A 19583-nucleotide genomic window follows, 5' to 3' on the forward strand; every position below is an offset into this window, starting at 1 on the left:
GAGCAGGAAATCTCATCCAGCATATATGAATAGTATGTTTCAGCATTTTACATAAAAAAATGGATACTTAAAACCATTGTAATTTATAGTATATTTACTGGTCCTACTAATAGTAGGAGACATTCAGAATTAAGAGTTACAATAAAGTCTAATAGCCTAATAGAAGCCTCAGCTTTTTTTTTTTTTTTTTTTTTTTTTATTAACAAAAGAACATAAAATGTACCTGAAATTTTAGGTTACAGTTACAGTTAATATATTAAAAAAAAAACGTCTCACCTATTTTAAATGTATTGTATGTGTCTATAACCACATACAAAAATGCCTGAATTCAGATTTCTTTTGGATGCATTTTAAGCCAATTATCAAACTAAGTTCAGAACCAGTAGTTATTTGGCCACAGCCCTTCAATTATTTAAAATTAGAAATATTTGACATAATTCAAAATAAAATGTTGTTGTATGATATAAATTCCATTGATAACCTCTGCAGTTTAGATAATTTAAAATGTTCACCAAAACTCGTCAGTTTATTTGAAGGACAAGCTTTGTTGCCATTTTTTTGAGAATCATATATTGTCTATAATTGCCAGAGTTAAAGTTGTGGATATAATGATTGGAAAAACTGCCTCAATTCGAAACCTAAAAAGGATTATAAGTATTGGAAAAAAGGACAAAATAAGCCTGCGCATAGTTTGTGTTAGTAAGTCACCTGATATGGAGCCCAGCAGCAAGTTGCTCTTGATGCAGCGGTAGACGTATTCGTAGCTCTGAGGTTTGAGAGGAGATCCAGTGGACAGGATGGTGTGAAGAGACTGAAGGTTGTGTGTTTCCGCTAGGGGAGAAAGAGATGTAAGAAAAAACAAATAGGCTAAAGATGATTACAAAACATCCCCTTCACATAGGCTGTGCAGTGGTACAATCAGATTCTCTTTGTGTTTTTTGAGGAGATATTTTGTGATCTATGAGGAAAAATATTAAGTCATATTAGATTGCATTTTACTGTATTTACAGGAATACAATGCTGCTTGTATTGTAACAGAACACAGATTTAGTGAAAGGTTTCGCATATATTGTGAAACAACAGAACTATCTACTGTTTTGGTATAAGAGCTGAAATTCAGTCATCGTAGTGGCTAATGGATGAAAAACATTCAAATCAAACTCGGTTGCATTCAGAAATCATTCCAACCAAATTAAGAATCCACACACATATGAAATGAGTGAGCACCTGTGAACAGCTGTGGCTCCCTGCGCCCCAACATGTCGTCTTATTGGAGTTTGCCACCCTGATGTGACAGAGCACACAAGCTCACATGTGCTACCGATGCACGCGCACACACACCATCAGCCATCATCCGCAAGATCTGTGTGCATGCCCTCTGTCACACACAAAACACAAGCCAATAACACTCTGTGAACTCATAAGCTTCCAGCAACCGACCCTCACCCTATAAACACACACATACACACACAGTGGGAACTCTAGCTAACCCCCCACCATGCCTCCAGGTGTCCAGTCAAAATGTCAGCCTGGGGAAAAGGGCCTCTCCGCTGGGGCAGCCAGTGAAGAAGCTCCCCCTATGCTCTCCAGCCCATTGGAGGCATGCTTATACACACACACACACACACACACACACACACACACACACACACACACACACACACACACACACACACACACACACACACACACACACACACACACACACACACACACACACACACACACACACACACACAGCCAACTGGATCAAGTGGCTGGCTGACTAACCTGAGTGGGGCAGAGAGACGGACAGAGAGCAATGTTTCTTCTTTTTTTTTTTTTTTTTTTTTTTTTTTTTTTTTTAAGTTTTTCATGCCTTTCTGTTTAGTGAATCAGAAGAGGGAAGGGACAGGAGAGGAAGAAACAGCTTTGCATTAGTTGTAAATAGTCATTTAAATGACAACGAGGAGAATTTTGCTAGTGTAGATAAGAGGAGGCCGTGATCAAAAGAGAAGGGATGAGAAACAAAAGTGCAGAAGCTTTGATAGATATTCACGTAAACCAAACGGTGGCTTAACTAATTTACCATTTAATGGTATTTCTGTCATTTTCCCACTAAAAGCACTGACATTCGTCTGAACCAGATAGAGAAGTTACAATATCGTCAAAATCAGCATTGGATTGACTTAACTTGAAAATATGAACTGGAGCCTAACAAGTCATGCTTTGTTCTATACAATACAGTATATACCCATACAAAAGAGCAAAACACTATTCATTTTAGCTTGTATTTTTCCAGCACACAAATAGCAAAATGAGAACGGCGTGTGTGTGTGAAGGTTTTGCAGGAAGGCTAATAAGCACTGGCATGACTCTGATTATGTGTTGAGGTCTGGGTCTCTCTCTCCAGAGAGCAGTGTCACTAAAAGCAATTACCTGGATCTATCAGTGACTCATACGAATGAGCATAACAGCACTTTTATCCTTTGGATTCAGTGTCAAACACCAGAATGCCGGTCAAACTGTTGATTCAGCCAGTAAATGGAATAAAGGACATTTAACGTCAAACACCATCACCAGTATTATCATTATTGTGTCCATCTGCTATCGTCGTTCCAGATTTCATTCTCACAATGTGCGTGTTTATGTGTGTATGTGGGTGAAAGCATTTTTCTCCGAGTGCCTGCTTGTTATTTGTGTGCGTCCATGTGTGTCTCTAGATGTGTGTGTGCATGCTCGTGTGTTTTGTGTCTGTGCTTACAACTCACAGGGTTTCAGGTTCCTCTCCTGCAGCACAGACAGCCACTTGGCTCCGGTACCAAAGATAGTGATGCTGGAGAAGATCGACAGACAAGAACAAAAAAGCGTATATTAATTTTTTAAGCATGCTGAAATAAAGATCAGTGAAGCATTCTCTTCCCAACAATTGCACCAAAAAATAAAAAAATAAATAGTAGAAGATGATTATTTTGGGAAAAACTTAATTTGCGTCAGTGTTGCCAACACTGACAGTGATTGCAAAAGCCCTCCTACATACATGTACTATATTCTGCTTTGTGACAGCAGGAACTCTAAACAACAGAACCAAATTAGCAGACATTATGGGTGGGGGTGGTATGGATATTGTTGCCAAATTTCATGGCAATCTGGACGCCCATTTTCAGGAGAGTATTGGTTAGAAAGATGGTTGCAAAAACTGATGAACATTGGGACATCAAAATCCTCAGCAAGATTGTATCTGTTGAAATGAAACTGAACTCTCCTCTAACAGAACCTGCTTTATTCCCAGAAAGATTTAGACTATTGTGTCTTTATCAGGGATGTTATTCTTCATTATTTGAACGTCAGAGTGATATACGTGTGTTTGACACAAGAAATCAGTTTTTACAATCATTGCTGAAAGTGCAAAGTTTCTCTGAGCCTCCAATGCACATACAAGGTGTGATCAAAAAGGCAGCAATGAAGCAATGAGCAACAGGAGGGGCAGAAAGTCACTATCGAAGATCAAAGAAGGTGCTTCAAGTCAGGACTGCAACCAAGAACATGTTGGTGGTTATGGACAGTGAATTCACCCCCCACGGTGAGACTGTCAACACCCACTCATACTGTGACGTACTGAAGCATCTTACAGAAACGACCTTGACTGATGGCAAATGGGTTCTCCAACATTACAAAGCGACCACTAATAGTGCACTGAAAACATGCGAGTTTCTTGGCCCCAGCAACCCAAACATTGCTCCCCACCACCCCCACCTGTCCATACTTTGGTTTTCTGCAACTTCATTCTGTTTCCCAAATTGCAGTTCATGCGCAAGGGTCGTCATTTTGACATTGTGGAGGAGATCCGGCGCAGATTGCAGTTGTTGCATGACGCGGTGAGAACAAGACTTTCAGGAAGTGTTCCAATTGTGGCAGGAGGGCTACGAGCGCTGTATCGCTGCATAAGGGGACTACTTTGACTTTTGGATCACAATTCAGTTACTTAAAAAAAGCTGCTGTAAAGTGACATAAGAGAGATCTTGTGTCCTGCAGCTAAATTCCTGACAACAAATATAGTTACATTCTTCATAGATTCTGTGAAGATAATTGAGCATATGACTGTTCCAAGCAGACGATTCTTATATGCCTTCCTAAATGCCTGCAGGGTATCTTTATGAATATTGAAGAATGGTTGTGTGACTTTTTTATGTTGATGGAGTTTTGTGTTTAAACCATTCACAACTAAATTTTAATTTTAGATTTTGTGTAATGCTTTATCTGTTGAAAATGTCTTGTTTAAAATCAAAAGGTATCTACTACTTGGTAACAGAAAAAAAAAAAAACTAAACTAGTAGATATGGATGTGAAGTGTGGGTACAAATGACAAATAAGATACTCCATCTAGATGGCAATACATTTGGTAGCAAAGGCTCTGCTCCTTGAGGGAGTTCTCAAAAAGCAATTCCACCAAACACACAATCTCGTTAGATCTTAGTAAGGCTGATAAAACAGAACACATTTGGAACAGGTTTGGTGATGAAAAGAACTCAAACACCAAAGTAATGTTGGTATGAAGGTATGCGCAAAATGATGCCTTGTACATCTGTATTGCCATGATTGTATCTTACTATTCAGCTAGTCATCAAGGAACTGATGATTACATCTGTTTTGGTGAAGTATAAATAAAGGAGCTGATGCCAATCTGATGAAGTACACAAAACTTGGTGGCTGAGCCTGAACACTACGCGTGACACGGCATAATTTCATCGTATCTGTGCTGAATGTAAAAACATAAAAAAGGGCAACAGTTACTGAGCAGCCTTTGCCCTTAATCCCATCTGCTCCAGTGGAGCTGCTCGGTAGCCTGATTGTAGTCAGAGGCTCCCTGGGGAGGAGGGTTCATCACTGTGCAAATGTAAAGCAAGGTGATGCTGAAACACAGCTTGTGTACTCTGTCAAGCCTTCATAGAAAGATAAAAAAAAAAAAAAAACTGAGTGTGAATTGACTTTCAACTGAACAAGCACAAAAAGAGTCAAACACAATAATGGTCAGTCTCACATTCGAAGCCACGATGTCTTATTTTTAGATGTTCCGCAAGGAAATAGTTCAGATGAGAATGTATCGACAGAATGTTTTCACACAACAATCCTGGAATGAAATTATGTTGGAGGGTTTCTCCTGTGTGAATGAAAGTCTCCCTGACAGCTGACAACAGTTGGACAACATGTGGATGGTAAGAAGTGACAAAACGTCACTTTTGTGTTCCCCTGCAGTTTTAATTGAAAAAAAAACAAAGGGCCTTTTAAGCCTTGTTTCTGGGAAAGGGCGTGTTTTGTTTCAGTCTGCTTTCCTGTTTCGTCAAGTTATTTTTGTTGACATCAAAACAATCAAAATGCCTTCTATCACTATGGTAACCATTTCTGTCAATCAAGAAAAAAAGAGTGTCTCTGGGACACAAAACAACTGTCTGATGCTTGATTGGTCAATAACAAGGAATTATTGTGAGGGAGGATGTGATTTGCTCTGGGGTTGATATCGATTCGTGGTAATAGATGCTGCTGACAGGGTGAATGAAGGGGGTGGGGGTTATAGCAGGTGAAAGATCCCAAAAAGTAATATCTTGGAATGATACATGCACAGGCTGCATATACAGTATACACCTCTTGTCCATAGTGCCTCTGCATGCATCACACTTGTAATAGTGTACAAGCACATTTTCAATGACTTACACTGCATAGCTATTTGCATTCTTACAATATTGGTGTTTTTGGTTTGGTGGTAAATAACAAATGCTGAAAAGTACTGCTTATTTTCTAACGCAGAGAAAAAAATAAATGAATACTTCTGTTTATGAAATAACCAACCTGTCAATTTGGTTCGTTATCCATACTACGAAGTCATTTACTCCATTAGTCAAACATTTAGTCTATGACATCTCCTGCTCAATGTTACATCCCTAAACGTAATTCCTATCTGCACAAGTCTAATTATAGACTCTTCTATTCCTTTCAGTTGTCAGCCTCATGTCAACAATTATTTCTCCACAGTCTCCATTTTTAAGTCTTTAAAGTTGTTATTTCTAATCTAAAAATTACCTCTAATGTTAGCTTTAAGTTTTGAAAATAAAATCCATTTTCTTTATTCCCTACAAGTAAAACATGAACACAGCCTTGCGGTTGTATGCCTCCGCCAACCAATCAAGTTACATGTCTGTTCAAACTTTGAAGGAATTTGGCCAATAAAACTGATTCTGATAGCTTTGATCTTCAGCCATGGCTTCATCGTTTGTTAAAGTAGCATATGAATTCCTGAGCTATGGTCTCAAACTCGTTTTGTGAGGTCACGGTGGCCTTTGACCTTTTTCTCTGTAACCACCAAAATCCAATCAGTTCATCCTTGCAACCAAGTTAACGTTTGTGCCAAGTTTGAAGACATTCCCTGGAGACATTCTGGAGACATACGTACACGGTACGAACAAACAGACAACTGGAAAACATAATGCCTTCAGCCACAGCTGTTACTACCAAGACATAAAAAAAAAAAAAAAAACAATGAAAGGAGAATTGATAGTGTTCTATGTGCACACACCTTCATTTATATAATAAGGGTGTGGATTTGGTATGTGTACAGCATATTTTGGACTTCTTATACCTGCTCGTTACAGCCACCTGATTTTGCAGATGACACATAAAGGCAAACACAAAGTCCACGTTTGTCACCCTGCATACAACACACAGTCACTCTCCATTCTATCCATCATCTCAGGGCCCCCCATCTGCATCTGGATTTGTTCGTTTCTGGCTGCCATGGAAACAGTCACTCTGTTCTGATTGGAGGCAGGTGGCCAGGTGTGGATGCTAATTGGCCGTTTAGGATGGAGGATGAAGGGGAAGCTGTGAGTCTCTGTTTGTGCGAGTGTGTCGCAGCATGTGTAAATGTACCCGAATCTGTTTCAAGGGAGACATGTTACTGGAGGCGACTTAGTCAATAAGAGATACTCCAAAGCAATCAGACACAGGAGCACCTCCGAGCAATTATTCCGTTAATGTGTCTCTATGCGTGTCGTGATGTAGCACTTGAAGCCCCACTTGTCAGAGCATCTTTTCACACTTGTTCTCCACACCGGTGTGAGCTGTCAGAACATAAATATGAACCACGGCATCTGTCAGGTGTCAGAGGCTACAAGGAACAATGTGAAACCGCTGTATAATGGTGCAATTACAGATCTGTAAATTTACTAAAGGTTTGACATGCTGCACTGCTCATTTTTCAAATTCAATACAAATTGATTAGGCTATGTTAGTGTAATTGCCATGTACACAAGAAGAAATGCGCAGAACAGGCAGCTTTCATGTCATTCCAGCTACAGTATATGTTTGCACTATGGTTTATAAAATCAAACGTGACTTTCTCTTACAAAGCCGCCCTCCCTGAAATGCAGTTATCTCCTCTCAGGTGTTACGTAAATGACAGACGTGCTTAATGTGGCTTTTCCATCACTATTCCAATTGTGAAACCCAACATACCTTGGTGGCAGACAGTTAAAAAAAAGACAGGTCAAAATGTCTCAAAATTAATGTTGTAATGTTCTTTTGTGTGTCCTTTGTGGGTGTTGTGAAGTCTGTGAACAAATAATCTTTGATGAAGACTTGAGTCTCCAGTTACAGTTAGAAGCAGCAAAGATATTTTAAATTGTTAAGCCCACGTGTTCAAAACTGTAACTGATCTGGCAAAATGCAATCTGTTGAACTGTATCTGTACTGTAGCTATTTCCAAATAATAAAAACAATTAAAAAAATAATTTTGTCCAGCATTACACAGTAGCTGGTACAAGAGTACAGGAGGAATATTCTCAGACATATCAGCTGAAAACATAATGGACAAAAGATGGAAGCGACAAGGAGATCCTCGGAGAAAACAGGAGCCTCTAAAGTCCCATTCAGACACTAAACATGTCACACATAGTGATGTTCTAACCTTTTCTTTGCTCCACCCAGGAATACAGCTGATTCTGTTTCCAGTGTGGTCCTGGTGGGTAGTTTCACCAAATCAACTTTTCTGACATGACATGCTCAGGGAAAGTTGTCAGAGCATTTAGAGGTGACAGAGTACATCGTATCAAGATTACAGTCCACAGAGGCTAACAATTAAGCAAGCTAACAGGGGGATAACGTATTGCAGGAAATGCTAAGGCAGGAAGTGCTGTTGGAAAGATCAACATTTTTCTCATATGTCGGCTATTATCTCAGTTATGAGGACTCTGAATGAAAGAATGAAACTGTACAAAACCAAAATTACAATATATTAGCTTAACATTCAAAGAAAAAAATCCTTTCCATGGCCTCTACCATTTCCATAAACGTCAGAAAACACATCACAACTCGTGAACTCCAGGCTTATAGAAGATTTTGAGTACCGACATTGTGAATACCTCATCATTCTAGACTGATCTGAGATGATATAACAGTGGGTAAAGACAGCAACAGTGACGCTTAGCTACCACCACAACTGAAGAATATGATACCTACTTCAAAACAAGCTTCAAAATGCCTCTCTCAGGCCATAACAACTTAAAAATAAATGTGAAAATCAACAGTTCCAGAGCGAAAGGTTTGAGATGTATGTATTTGCAATGCTGGCTGCAACTTGTAAAAAACAGATGAGCACATTGTGGCATGAACACATTGCTGTGATAAAACAATACAATGAGAAGGAGGCACTACAAGTCAAATAATGGCTTGTTTTGTCCAGTTTTCTTGATGGATCGGAGGAAGGAACACGGAAAGTACAGGACTGCATGTTTTGATTGTATTGTAAATGAGTCCAAACTGTTTTACTACTTTCCTCCGATTATTTTGCGGTCTGAAATTGAAACCATGAAAGGGATGCGTGTGATTAGGCAATTCCATGTAGTAATATAGTGACATTAAGAGGTTAGTAGCCATTAGTCAACTAAATATTCTGTGTGACTGTTGAGCCACCAGTGATCTTCTTATCCGAGGCTCTTGCAATTAAGTTTGAAGAGCCCCAACATACAGTATATCATGATAGTTAATTTGACCTTGTAATTTTGCTTGTACATGAAGAACTGGAACAGAAGCTCACATTATCTAGAGTCTCTTTCATGCTTTATATGTTGAGTTGAATACAAATAAACAGCAGTCTTCTGAGACTCTCACCTTTTGCTTTTCCTTTTCACAAAACAGTAAATCTGCAATAATCCATGACAGAAAACAGAAAGTCTGTTGTGCAAAAGTGCCAGTCTTTTGCCATTATTGACATTTCCTCTATCAACAAAATCTCTAGAAAGAGATTTGAAACTGTAAAATTCAAGAGTTCAGCAGGACTTGGCAGTGCAATTCAACAGTTGCAAATTATTATCAGGACACAACTAACGAGTAAAATTCAAGGAAACTATGTCTCTGACAGATTTAGTCCCAATTAAAATGTCCAACCTCAATTCAGAGGACCAGATTGTAAAAAAATTCCTGTCAGTCCTCCCAGAGGCTTTTTTCCTCCACATAGCTCTGGGAACAGGATACTAGTGGCAACATCAGCATTTAATTGGTCCAGAAATCCTCTCACACTTTAAAAGGTTCGATCCATCATTCTGTCATATGAGGTAGCCCTTCACTAAACTCCTCGATGTGGATATTTTTATTAACAGTATTTCAATGTCGCTCACATAATTTTTCCATTACTTATTTCATTTTGAAGTGAAACAGCCAGTGTGGTTGAAACACAAGGACTTTTATAACATCAGCAACAATACACCAAACAATACCGTTGACCAGCCATACAAGGAAACTAATGCAATTCATACTCTTCCAGCGATTTTTACCAAATAGCCAATTATCATTTGAAGATCCTGGTATATTTTATAATTCAATTGACTATTAAGAGTAAAAAAAAAATATTTCATTAGCTTCATGCAGATCCTGTTCAGAGTTTCTGGACTTTTTTTTGGCACTTTTGCAACTCTACATGCATGTCAAAATGTTCTCCCCGTTATCTAGCTGAAGGCAATATGCCATCTGCGAAGATGTGTCTATGGTATAACCGCCCTAAAATGGTCACACTTTTGCTGACTGCAGTACATTCTTCTTCATAATTTAAATACAGCCTGAAGGAGTGTACAAAGTAAAGCACAATCAGCCAGGAACTCCATGTGACAAAGTCAACTGTCTGGTGTCGTTGTACAATTGCAGTTTGTAAGAGGTGGGAGAACTCCTGCATCCATTTATTAAATTATATTTGTGTTATATCACATTAGTTTGCAGAAAGCACAGATTTATTTTGTTCCAAAGATGATTTTTGAATGACTACAATCTGTAAAATAAATGGGTTAACTTAAAAGTGAAACAAAATATTTGTTGTTTTATAATGAAAGACTGATGAGTAAGACACACCGATATACATATATAAATATTTTTGGGTGTAAGAACGGACTGTAACTGTTACTGGGCATCTCCTATAGGTTACGTTGAAAAACTTTGCCTTTACGTTATTCTATTGTTAATTATTTCATTCTGACACCTTATTGTATATTATTGCTAAGATATCAGTGTCCTTAAAGGTTTGCAGCTACAGATTATTAAAGAATTGGCAGACCATGTACACATGATATTAGTTCATTTTTAAAATGAATGACTGACTTCAGAGGCCATCTTGAATACTGCGTATAAGCTTAATTTAAAACAGATAAAAAAAGACACCACGAGTCAAACTGGCATTTCATACTACTGGCATATCATACTTTGAAGGCAATTATCCACTCCAGTCTCAGAGAGCCCATTATGTCGTGTCCAAAACTGAAAGTTTAATTGGAAGTGCTGGGAGTGGACTGGGACAGAGGACACAAAACGTGTATACCTTTTGAGGAATTTAAAATGTAGTTGACAATAAAGAATACACAAAAAGGTAAAAATACATGCTCACCATCTTTTCTATCAAGTTTGAACCATTTAAATTCATGTCTGCAAACACACACTCACACGCTTAAATAAAGTGTCTTTACAAGTTTCAGATGGAGGCAGTTGAAACATTCCTGTCCAGCAGTCATCGCAAATGTACTTGCGCCCATCTGAGCCCCCAACGGCGTGTGAGTCTTAAAATTAGGTGTTGTCAGGCACATTGTTTCTGCATTTCTATCTTGAGGCAGCTGAAAGCATTCGACCGACAAAACCGTGGTCATAAGCCAATGACACAGTAATTTACTGTTATTTTAAGGATGCATTATTAGGATAGTAATAATAGGCACTGCCACAGGTGGGTGCACAACGCGCATACACGCAGCTGTTTACACACGCAATAGCGAACATCATGGAAAAGACTAAAAATAAAACCATTACAATGTGAACAATTATTATTGTGTACATTAATTTACCCAAGCTGAACACAAGCAGATCTATTTCCTCTGCCTTCTTTCCTCCTACTTGGCTAATCCAGTGTTACACTGCCAAGGTACTGAGTTTCTTGGGGTAAGAGAGATGACACTTGGTTTATTTCATGTTCTTCCCAAAAAACACCTAAAATTAATGAATAGACAAAATATCACCCCTTTCAACTTTGCCCGTTAGTTTCTACTCGAATTATCTGCTATTGAACTCTCAAAAGTGGTTTTGGGCATGCCCTAAATGGACTTGCGCGGTGCGCCTTAGACCGTGCACTTAGATTGTTAAAAAGCCCTTCATGGTAATGAAAGGGTGGAGCAGGGTTTATCATGTCCCCTGGGTTACTTTCAATGTCTGTCAAAATATTTGTTAAATGACGGAGAGGAAGTCCATTGACCTATCGAAAAGTATAAAAAAAAAACAACTCTGGATGAGACGCCCAACTTCAGCTTCCAGTTGCTCTGGCTGTCTTGTCGTTTGACTTGAGTTTTCAGGCTCATCTAAATTTACACCAGCGCCATCAATCTCCATAACACCGGGCTTAAGGGACGGCTGACCCTGCTGACTTAAAGCAGCCTGTTCAGCTGAGTGCAACACTTCAGTGCACTTTCAAAATGACAGCGAGGCAGCTCATTTGTAGCGATCAATAAAGAAGTTTGGAGTCTCTTTCATATGTTTGAACTTTGAGACCCATTTTAAAAGGTATGTGAAACTACAATTATGTTTACTCTAAATCCCAGTACATGACCGATCATACAACTGTTGCTTGACATGACAAATTCTGGCAAGTTTGAAAAAGCCTATTTGTATTTTTTCCCGTCCATTTTTTCAAATACACACCAAAGACCCTTTTCATTCTGTGGCATAAAAAGTTATCTCCTTCAGCCACTTTATTCTCTTTCCTTTATATTTTTATTCTGAAAAACAATCCATCCTATTTAACTGCTTTGTCCCTTACCTCCAGTTTTAATACATATTAACCTAGTATGTAATAAATAAATGTTTATTGAATAATCATTTGTGGGTTTCTGTTCTAAATGCACATTATAACCAGCAGAAATCTTTATTCATAAGTAAGTGTGTGTGTGTGTGTGTGTGTGTGTGTGTACACAGGTTGTCAGTTAGATGAATACATTATTAATTCTGTGGTTAAAACCAAAAGTCCCACAGGAATTCCCTCCTCCTCTTTGTTTGTGCTCTTTCTGACTCCATCTGTTTTTTTTTCTCAATGTTGAAAATATTCTTGTTTCTAAAACCCAATACATAAAAAGGAAAAATCCTCATATGTTCTCAAAGCAGTCTTACTATAGTTGAGCTCCACCCCTCATTGAACATTCAGCATGTCTTGGGCTGCACTCTATTAAGGCTATATTGGTAAAAATCTGTCGAGAATTTGGTATGTCTGCTTTGTAAGATGGCTTTTAACTTGAAAATGTTTTTGACCATTAGGGCAAAATGTCATGATGCCAAAACCTGATGATTATTATTAATGATTCTTACAGCTGAAGCTTCTTTTGCTATAAAAGCTGATTGACTGTAGGTTTATACCCTGAGAGCAAATGTAAATACAAAAGGTGATAAACACCCTTCACAAAAAGAGCATGTTTTCAAAGGGTCGTTTTTGGGCAGATTTAAAATAAAAATCATATTCCAACAGAAAGCAAGCAACCCAGTCATTTTCATTTCCTGTTATCAGCCTCTTCTCTCTCTCTGTGTGTGTGTGTGTGTGTGTGTGTGTGTGTGTGTGTGTGTGTGTGTGTGTGTGTGTGTGTGTGTGTGTGTGTGTGTGTGTGTGTGTGTGTGTGTGTGTGTGTGTGTGTGTGTGTGTGTGTGTGTGTGTGTGTGTGCGTCTAACTCACCCCAGCTGGTCCGTCAGGTTCCACAGCACACTGGGCGTCGGCATTAGTGGTGAACCGTCATATAAAACCACCGAGGCTCCCACTGCCAGAGAAGACACCAGCCAGTTCCACATCATCCAGCCAGTCTAACACACACACACACACACACACACACACACACACACACACACACACACACACACACACACACACACACACACACACACACACACACACACGTCAGTTCATCTGATACAAACACTCCTTTGTCATCAACACGGATGAAGCAGGACAGACAACTCCTGCAGACTGAGCTTCACATGATTACGTTTCTCATTTTACTGCATGCTGATTTACTGCTTTGGCAGCATCCCTTGTTAATAATGTGTTTTGGTTCTACTGCATGAAAACTGTCTGCTATGCTAATACATTACCGAGTAGTGGTGACACGTTTAGTAAGCAAACTGATTACTTAATTGACACAAGATCAACCAAGAGGTTTGGTTAAGTTTAAGCAAAAACAAAAAACAAAAGTCAAACACTCTGTAGTTTGACCTTGTCCGATGTGGCTATCTACTGCTTTTCTCTTTTTTGAAAAATGTTATACGATTATAAATTCAATACTTTGGGGTTTATGGCCTTTTCAAAGATGTCACACCTAACCTATGAGAACGTGTTATGGGTATATCAACAAATGAATTGATCTCCCTGGCTGTAAATACACAGGCACATGCTGATTTAGACAGGTTGGGTCTAAATAGGGAAAATGTATGCCAAAATACCTTTTTGGATGGAAGATACTCCATGTACAATCTGAAAACTCCCCTTCATGTTGCCAGTGCTTAACAGAATCACCTTCTAAATTAAGGAAACATGAGCCCACATGTACTTGAACCAGTTATGTGGGCTCACATGGATAAATAATCAGAACGTTTGAGGATTTAGAAACATTTAAAAGGAATAAAACAAGAAGTTCCAACATGTAAAATGAAGAAATATTTCAGATTCTTCACCAATTTTAGGTCGACAATGAAACATAAGCAAAGTAATGGCAGTGACAATCTTAAATCTTTTGTACAATGATCAGATTTCCTTGATGACCTTGAGTGTCAGCAGATGATAAGACTCATCAGAGGTTTGTTCAACTAAAATTAACCTGCAGCCCTTCTTGACCCGTTAGAAATGTGGCTTTGCCTCAAGTTTCCAGAGAAACATTGCCAACGAAGGCCTTGTTCAGACTGCCAGCCCAAATGTGTTTTTTTTTAAAGTATCTGGAAAAAATAAAAATAAAAAAACACATGGAATTTGATTTTTGCAAACCCGATCCAAACCACATTTGGAGAGTATTTGAAATGTGATTCCATTCGTATTTCTACAGATGCGTCTCAGTCCGGACGCTCTGGTGGCTCAGATCGGATTTTTTGCATCACACGCAACGCGACACAGAAACACAACATCCTTTCAGAGTGACAGAGTGAGCAGAATCGACGTTTCCGCTAGCAGAGCGCTATCAGAGAGTGGAGATTTTGGAGCTATGGAGGAATTACTGCACCAAGACGTACCAGCTCTATTGTTTGGATGGCTTGTCGTGCTAGCGCATTGAAAGCGTGTCACCAGCGTAGCTACGCTACGCTACATCATTACCACAAGCAACCCATTCAAATAGGTTGGTGATGTCTGCACACACCAAAACCAACCCACTCTCAGATAACAGTGTCGACAGTCTGTCCTATAGATCTGATTTGAGAAAGTAATTTGATTTGTCTGCGGTTTGAACAAAACTTAATTGGTATTATGATAGTGGGAAACATGGCATCAGAACTAAGTGTCAATGTCAGAAATCAGATTATTAATCTAAGTAAAGAGGGGCTTTCTCAGCATCACATCATGGCCAGACTGAAGGTTTCTTAGGGGGCAGAGCATGGCACTCTAAAACACTTCACGGAAACTCAATCCGTTTTATACAAAGCGAAATCAGGCAGACCACAAGTGAGCACACCATCAGAGGATCAATAAATGAAGCTTTGTTCAACAGGAGACAGGACAGCAACTTTATCACAGATGCAGCAAAATGGTGTCAAAAGAAGGCTGTCTGGTCGTGGCCTCAGAGGAAGAGCAGCGGTCTCTGAAGAGCTTCTCAGGAGGAGAAACAAGGAGAAACACTAAAACCACCAGTGTGAGGTTTGTGACGGTAACAGAAGTAGTCGCAAGTAGTGGATGTAGTGGATCAGGAGAGAGTGATACTACAGTGAACCTGATGTGAAACATGGTGACGGCAACATTTAAGTCTGAGGGTGTGTCTTGACACCTCCACAGGGTCGACTCCACCCTCACCGAGGAGAAGCAGCGCTCCATCCTCACCTTCCCATCTTTCTGGAGAAAATACGGTGTTAGATTTATGTCGTATGTCACAAGTGTGATTAAAAAAAAAAAAAAAAATGTGCAGGTATAAACTGCCACTCGCACTCTATAATTCCTCACACGTAAACTCTCCAACCGAGAGCTGTACAGGCAGCTCAGAGCGAGACAAAAAAAACATAGGAAGAGGTAAAGAGTGGCACCTGCGTGTATAGAAGTCAGTGCACAAAGCAGCCAGAGTTTCTGCTTGGCACACACACACACACACACACACACACACACACACACACACACACACACACACACACACACACACACACACACACACAGAGACTGAGTTTAACTCTGCTCTCGATGTTCTTCTCGTGTGAATCAACTTGGCTTTTGACATTTTGGGACGGAAACTCAAGAGGCACTATCTCGCCTACGATTTATGACATAGCTGACGCCAAAACACACCTAAAAGCTTTGCAAGAACTACTTGATGACCGAAGAGTAACAAGGAGTGCTGACTGCCATGGACTTTCCTCCACAGCCACCTGACCTTTAATTATCAGACCCCTCCCCTGGAACCAGCTCCCAGTTGAGGTCTGGCAGGCAGACACTCTCCCAGTTTTAAAAGTTAAGATCAGGGAAGGCCAACATGACTTTGAACCTCCCGTCGCTCTGCACACAATCTCCACCTCCGATATGTTGTTTTAATGCTCCCTTTAATATTGACATTATCGAACATTGAGATTTTATTGAACACAGTTAATTGTAATATTTTCAGTTGTTGTGATATTTTAATGTATTTTTGTTTCTTGCACTTTCTGTTTTAATTAACAGAGTTGCTCTTTGTGTTGTGTGAATTGTATTGGGACCATGTGAAATGGTGATCGTACGCCGTAAATAATGGTGTGTCCATGAGTAACTGGGAAAGTTCCGGCCTTCGAGTGGGAAAAAACATGAATGCCCGTCGAACTGGGAATATGGCAGTCGGCAGGTTTTTGAGAGCTCCCAGAAGTAGGACCGACATCACTTGACATGGTAATGTTTGAAAGAAATGTTGGCTACCTGCTTCTAAAATAGCCAGAGGGTTAGCCGAACCGACCTTATGTACCAGCTGTGTTACCTCTTAAACTCGGCAGTACATAAAAACATGTACAAAATATAAAATATTGACTTCCTGAGCTCCATTTGCTCTCTGTGTTAGTTTATAAGGATGCTGACAAGGTCATTTGACTCTCTTTAGTGTTCTGACTGGAGAACCCAAGCGCAATGTTTGCGATCGGTCACGTTGCCTGTTTGTCAACGCTCCCAACTTGGAAGTCAGATGTTCCAAAACGGGAACTTTCATCACTTCTCAGCTGCCTGATAACTGTGAATTTGAATTGAAATACAAAATGAAACCATCTTCACTGGCGGTCTCAGCCTTTTGGATGGGAGATGAAACAGCATGAGCGCGGTGGAAAGCTCCTAAAATAAATATCTTAAAAACGTTTGTCATTTTTAGGATAAAAAGTTGTGGACCTACCGTAGTGTAGTAAATGATGACATCACTGGTGTTCATATTGCCATGGAGGATGTGTTCTTTCAGGTGCTGGATGAGGGTGCCCTAAAGAGAAAAGAGACACAAAGACCATTTTTCTTTGACTGTGACATTAACATGTAATGACTGTCAGTTATCGTATCACCTCTGTCAGTGAAGTCGGAAATTCAGAGACACCTGTATTCAAATATTATGCTCTTCCATAGCTACACTTCCAAGTGCTTCAGACCGATGCTTCCACATGCAGCACTTCTTTTTACAAAAAGGGCAATTTGTGTTAAGTGTAAATTCTCCCACTGTCTCCAACCCATCACAGCTGGGTAGGTAATTATTGCTGGTGGAGAATATGAACTGAACGAGTCTGTGTGACTGCGTGTTTTCTTCCTGAGCCAGTGTGTACTTCCCTTTTCGTATAAACAGGTGCTCCATGTATGTGTGTGTGCGTATAATCTTTGGCAGGACTCAGCTGCCATACCCGTCCTTTGGTGCGTGCCATCTCGATGCTGACAGCGTGTTAGCGGAGCCGTAACAAAAGCAGAGAGCACAGCAGCACCAGGGCTAATTGGCCGAGCCAGAGAGGACTGTGAGCGTCACAATACGAAATGTTTTCACCAACGCATTACTGTCCAATTATCGGCGGCGTGGGGAGAAGGAGGGGACACAAAGGAGGGAGATGGGAGATGGGGACAAAGCGAGAGACAGTAGGGGTAAGAAAGAAAAAGCAGTTCGAGGAGAGGGAAAGTAAAACAGCGAAGCAACCGAAGTTAGTCTGAGAAAGAGAACCAAATGCAAACAAAATGCATGCAAGTTTAAGGGAAAAAAAATAATGTAAAAGAAAGGGCAGGAGAGCAAAAGCCAAGACAGGAACAGAAAAGGGGAGTAAGGGGGGGGGAGGTGTTAGAGAGAAAGACCACGACTGTTTGGTAAAAATACATGAGAGTATTTGTTTGAGTGGGTTACCCATTTTAAGTGGTGAATTTTTCTGCTTTCAAAGTGCAGTGGTCCTTTTGAAATCACACATTTTTTTTCTGACACTGCCTCCCTTAGATGTGGTGTATAGCAGGAAAATGTCATTCATACACTCTATGGAGAGCAAATAACCTTTCTGGGATGTGCTGGTGGTGGTCTGCTGCCATCTTGTGGTGGGAAATGGAACAGACACAGCTGACATTCAGTAGTAGAAGCATTACAGAATCTGCGTTAAGGTATAAAAGAGGACTAACAGGTTTTGATCATAAAACAGGTGTTGTTCTTAACGTGTAACATGTGTGTAGTCATGTCAAGTTAATTAAATGTCATTTATATAGCCCATTATCAAAAACATTTGCCTTGAGAGGATTAACAGAGTACAACACTCCTCATCCTTTGACCCTTCATTCAAATAAGAAAAAACCTCCCCGAAAAAAGGCCTTAAACAGAAATGACTGCTACCATGACTGGATCTCTTTGACCGCTGTAATACTGAGTAAGTGAGAGCTTTCCTTCCGTCAGCCATTTGAATTTGGGATAATATTGTCAGCCATATCACATACTCTATTACGTGATATGATGGAAAGCTCCAGAAGATCTACAAAATAGACTTTGTGGAGAGACTTGTTCTTGGCTCCTGTTTCTAAGCGAATGAGCTTCAAGCCTCAGCTCTGAAGCTAACGTGAATGAGAAAAGCTTCAAATGTTCACAAAATGGAAATTTGGCAATTCATAATGCCATGGCAACTAGACAAACTCCACTTGATGTTACAAGCTCCAGACTTTGTGATGAAACAAATTATTTCACTACTTTCTTCTTCAAAACATTACTCTGGCCTTTTTTACAGATCGTCACCTTCTTTTAACATTGTTGACAGCTCCTAAAGATCTTTACACCCTGGGGATGTAACTTATTCTTCAGTAAAAAAGTTTCTTTGAAACTGACACAGAGTGGCTTTAACATGATGTATTGTAATGCACAACAGTCAGTTGAGTGGAAACTAGGGATGTCACAATACTTTAAATGTATAATGTGATTGGAGGATGCCTTTATTTGTGAAGCAAAAGCCCAGAAAAGTCGACCTCCTTATATCGGAAAAATATAACGTCTTTTTTGGGTGTGTAATATTTGTGCTTTGTGTGAAAATGCTCTGGACAAAACTGAGAAATATAGATCATTCTAAAGGGTTCACAAACTTTCAAGCACCAAAGTAAATGGTGTGCACTAGTCAGAAAATGAAAGTGTGCAGCCCAGGAGAGCTCTGCAAACAGATGTGACCAATGTGCTTATTTCTGTACATGTGGCAGCTGTGTCGAACCCTCGTAGAGCAGCAACAACACATCAGATACAAAAAGAAAAACAGCAATTATGTTATATGTCCCACCAGAAGCTAGTCAGTGATTTAGTTTGATTATATAAAATGACCAGCAGTGTGTGTGTGTGTGTGTGTGTGTGTGTGTGTGTGTGTGTGTGTGTGTGTGTGTGTGTGTGTGTGTGTGTGTGTGTGTGTGTGTGTGTGTGAGTGTGTGCGT

The 19583-nt window shown here is 39.8% G+C and overlaps 1 protein-coding gene across 1 annotated transcript in view; it reads right to left on the minus strand.

Moving 5' to 3' along the window:
- aacs (acetoacetyl-CoA synthetase) overlaps nt 1-19583 on the minus strand; it is a 43911-nt gene that overhangs the window by 11222 nt on the left and 13106 nt on the right. Inside the window, exons 9-12 of the mRNA XM_069706550.1 lie at nt 17068-17148; nt 13215-13339; nt 2751-2815; nt 709-831 (exon numbers count right to left, since the gene is read on the minus strand). Of these exons, the coding sequence (XP_069562651.1) occupies nt 709-831; nt 2751-2815; nt 13215-13339; nt 17068-17148 (394 nt within the window). The remainder of the gene's footprint in view (nt 1-708; nt 832-2750; nt 2816-13214; nt 13340-17067; nt 17149-19583) is intronic.

The sequence above is a fragment of the Brachyistius frenatus genome, unplaced genomic scaffold (genome assembly GCF_029030835.1).
Source record: "Brachyistius frenatus isolate BFR_SWC_R1_liver_20210118 unplaced genomic scaffold, ASM2903083v1 Contig_63, whole genome shotgun sequence".
Lineage (NCBI taxonomy): Eukaryota > Metazoa > Chordata > Actinopteri > Embiotocidae > Brachyistius > Brachyistius frenatus.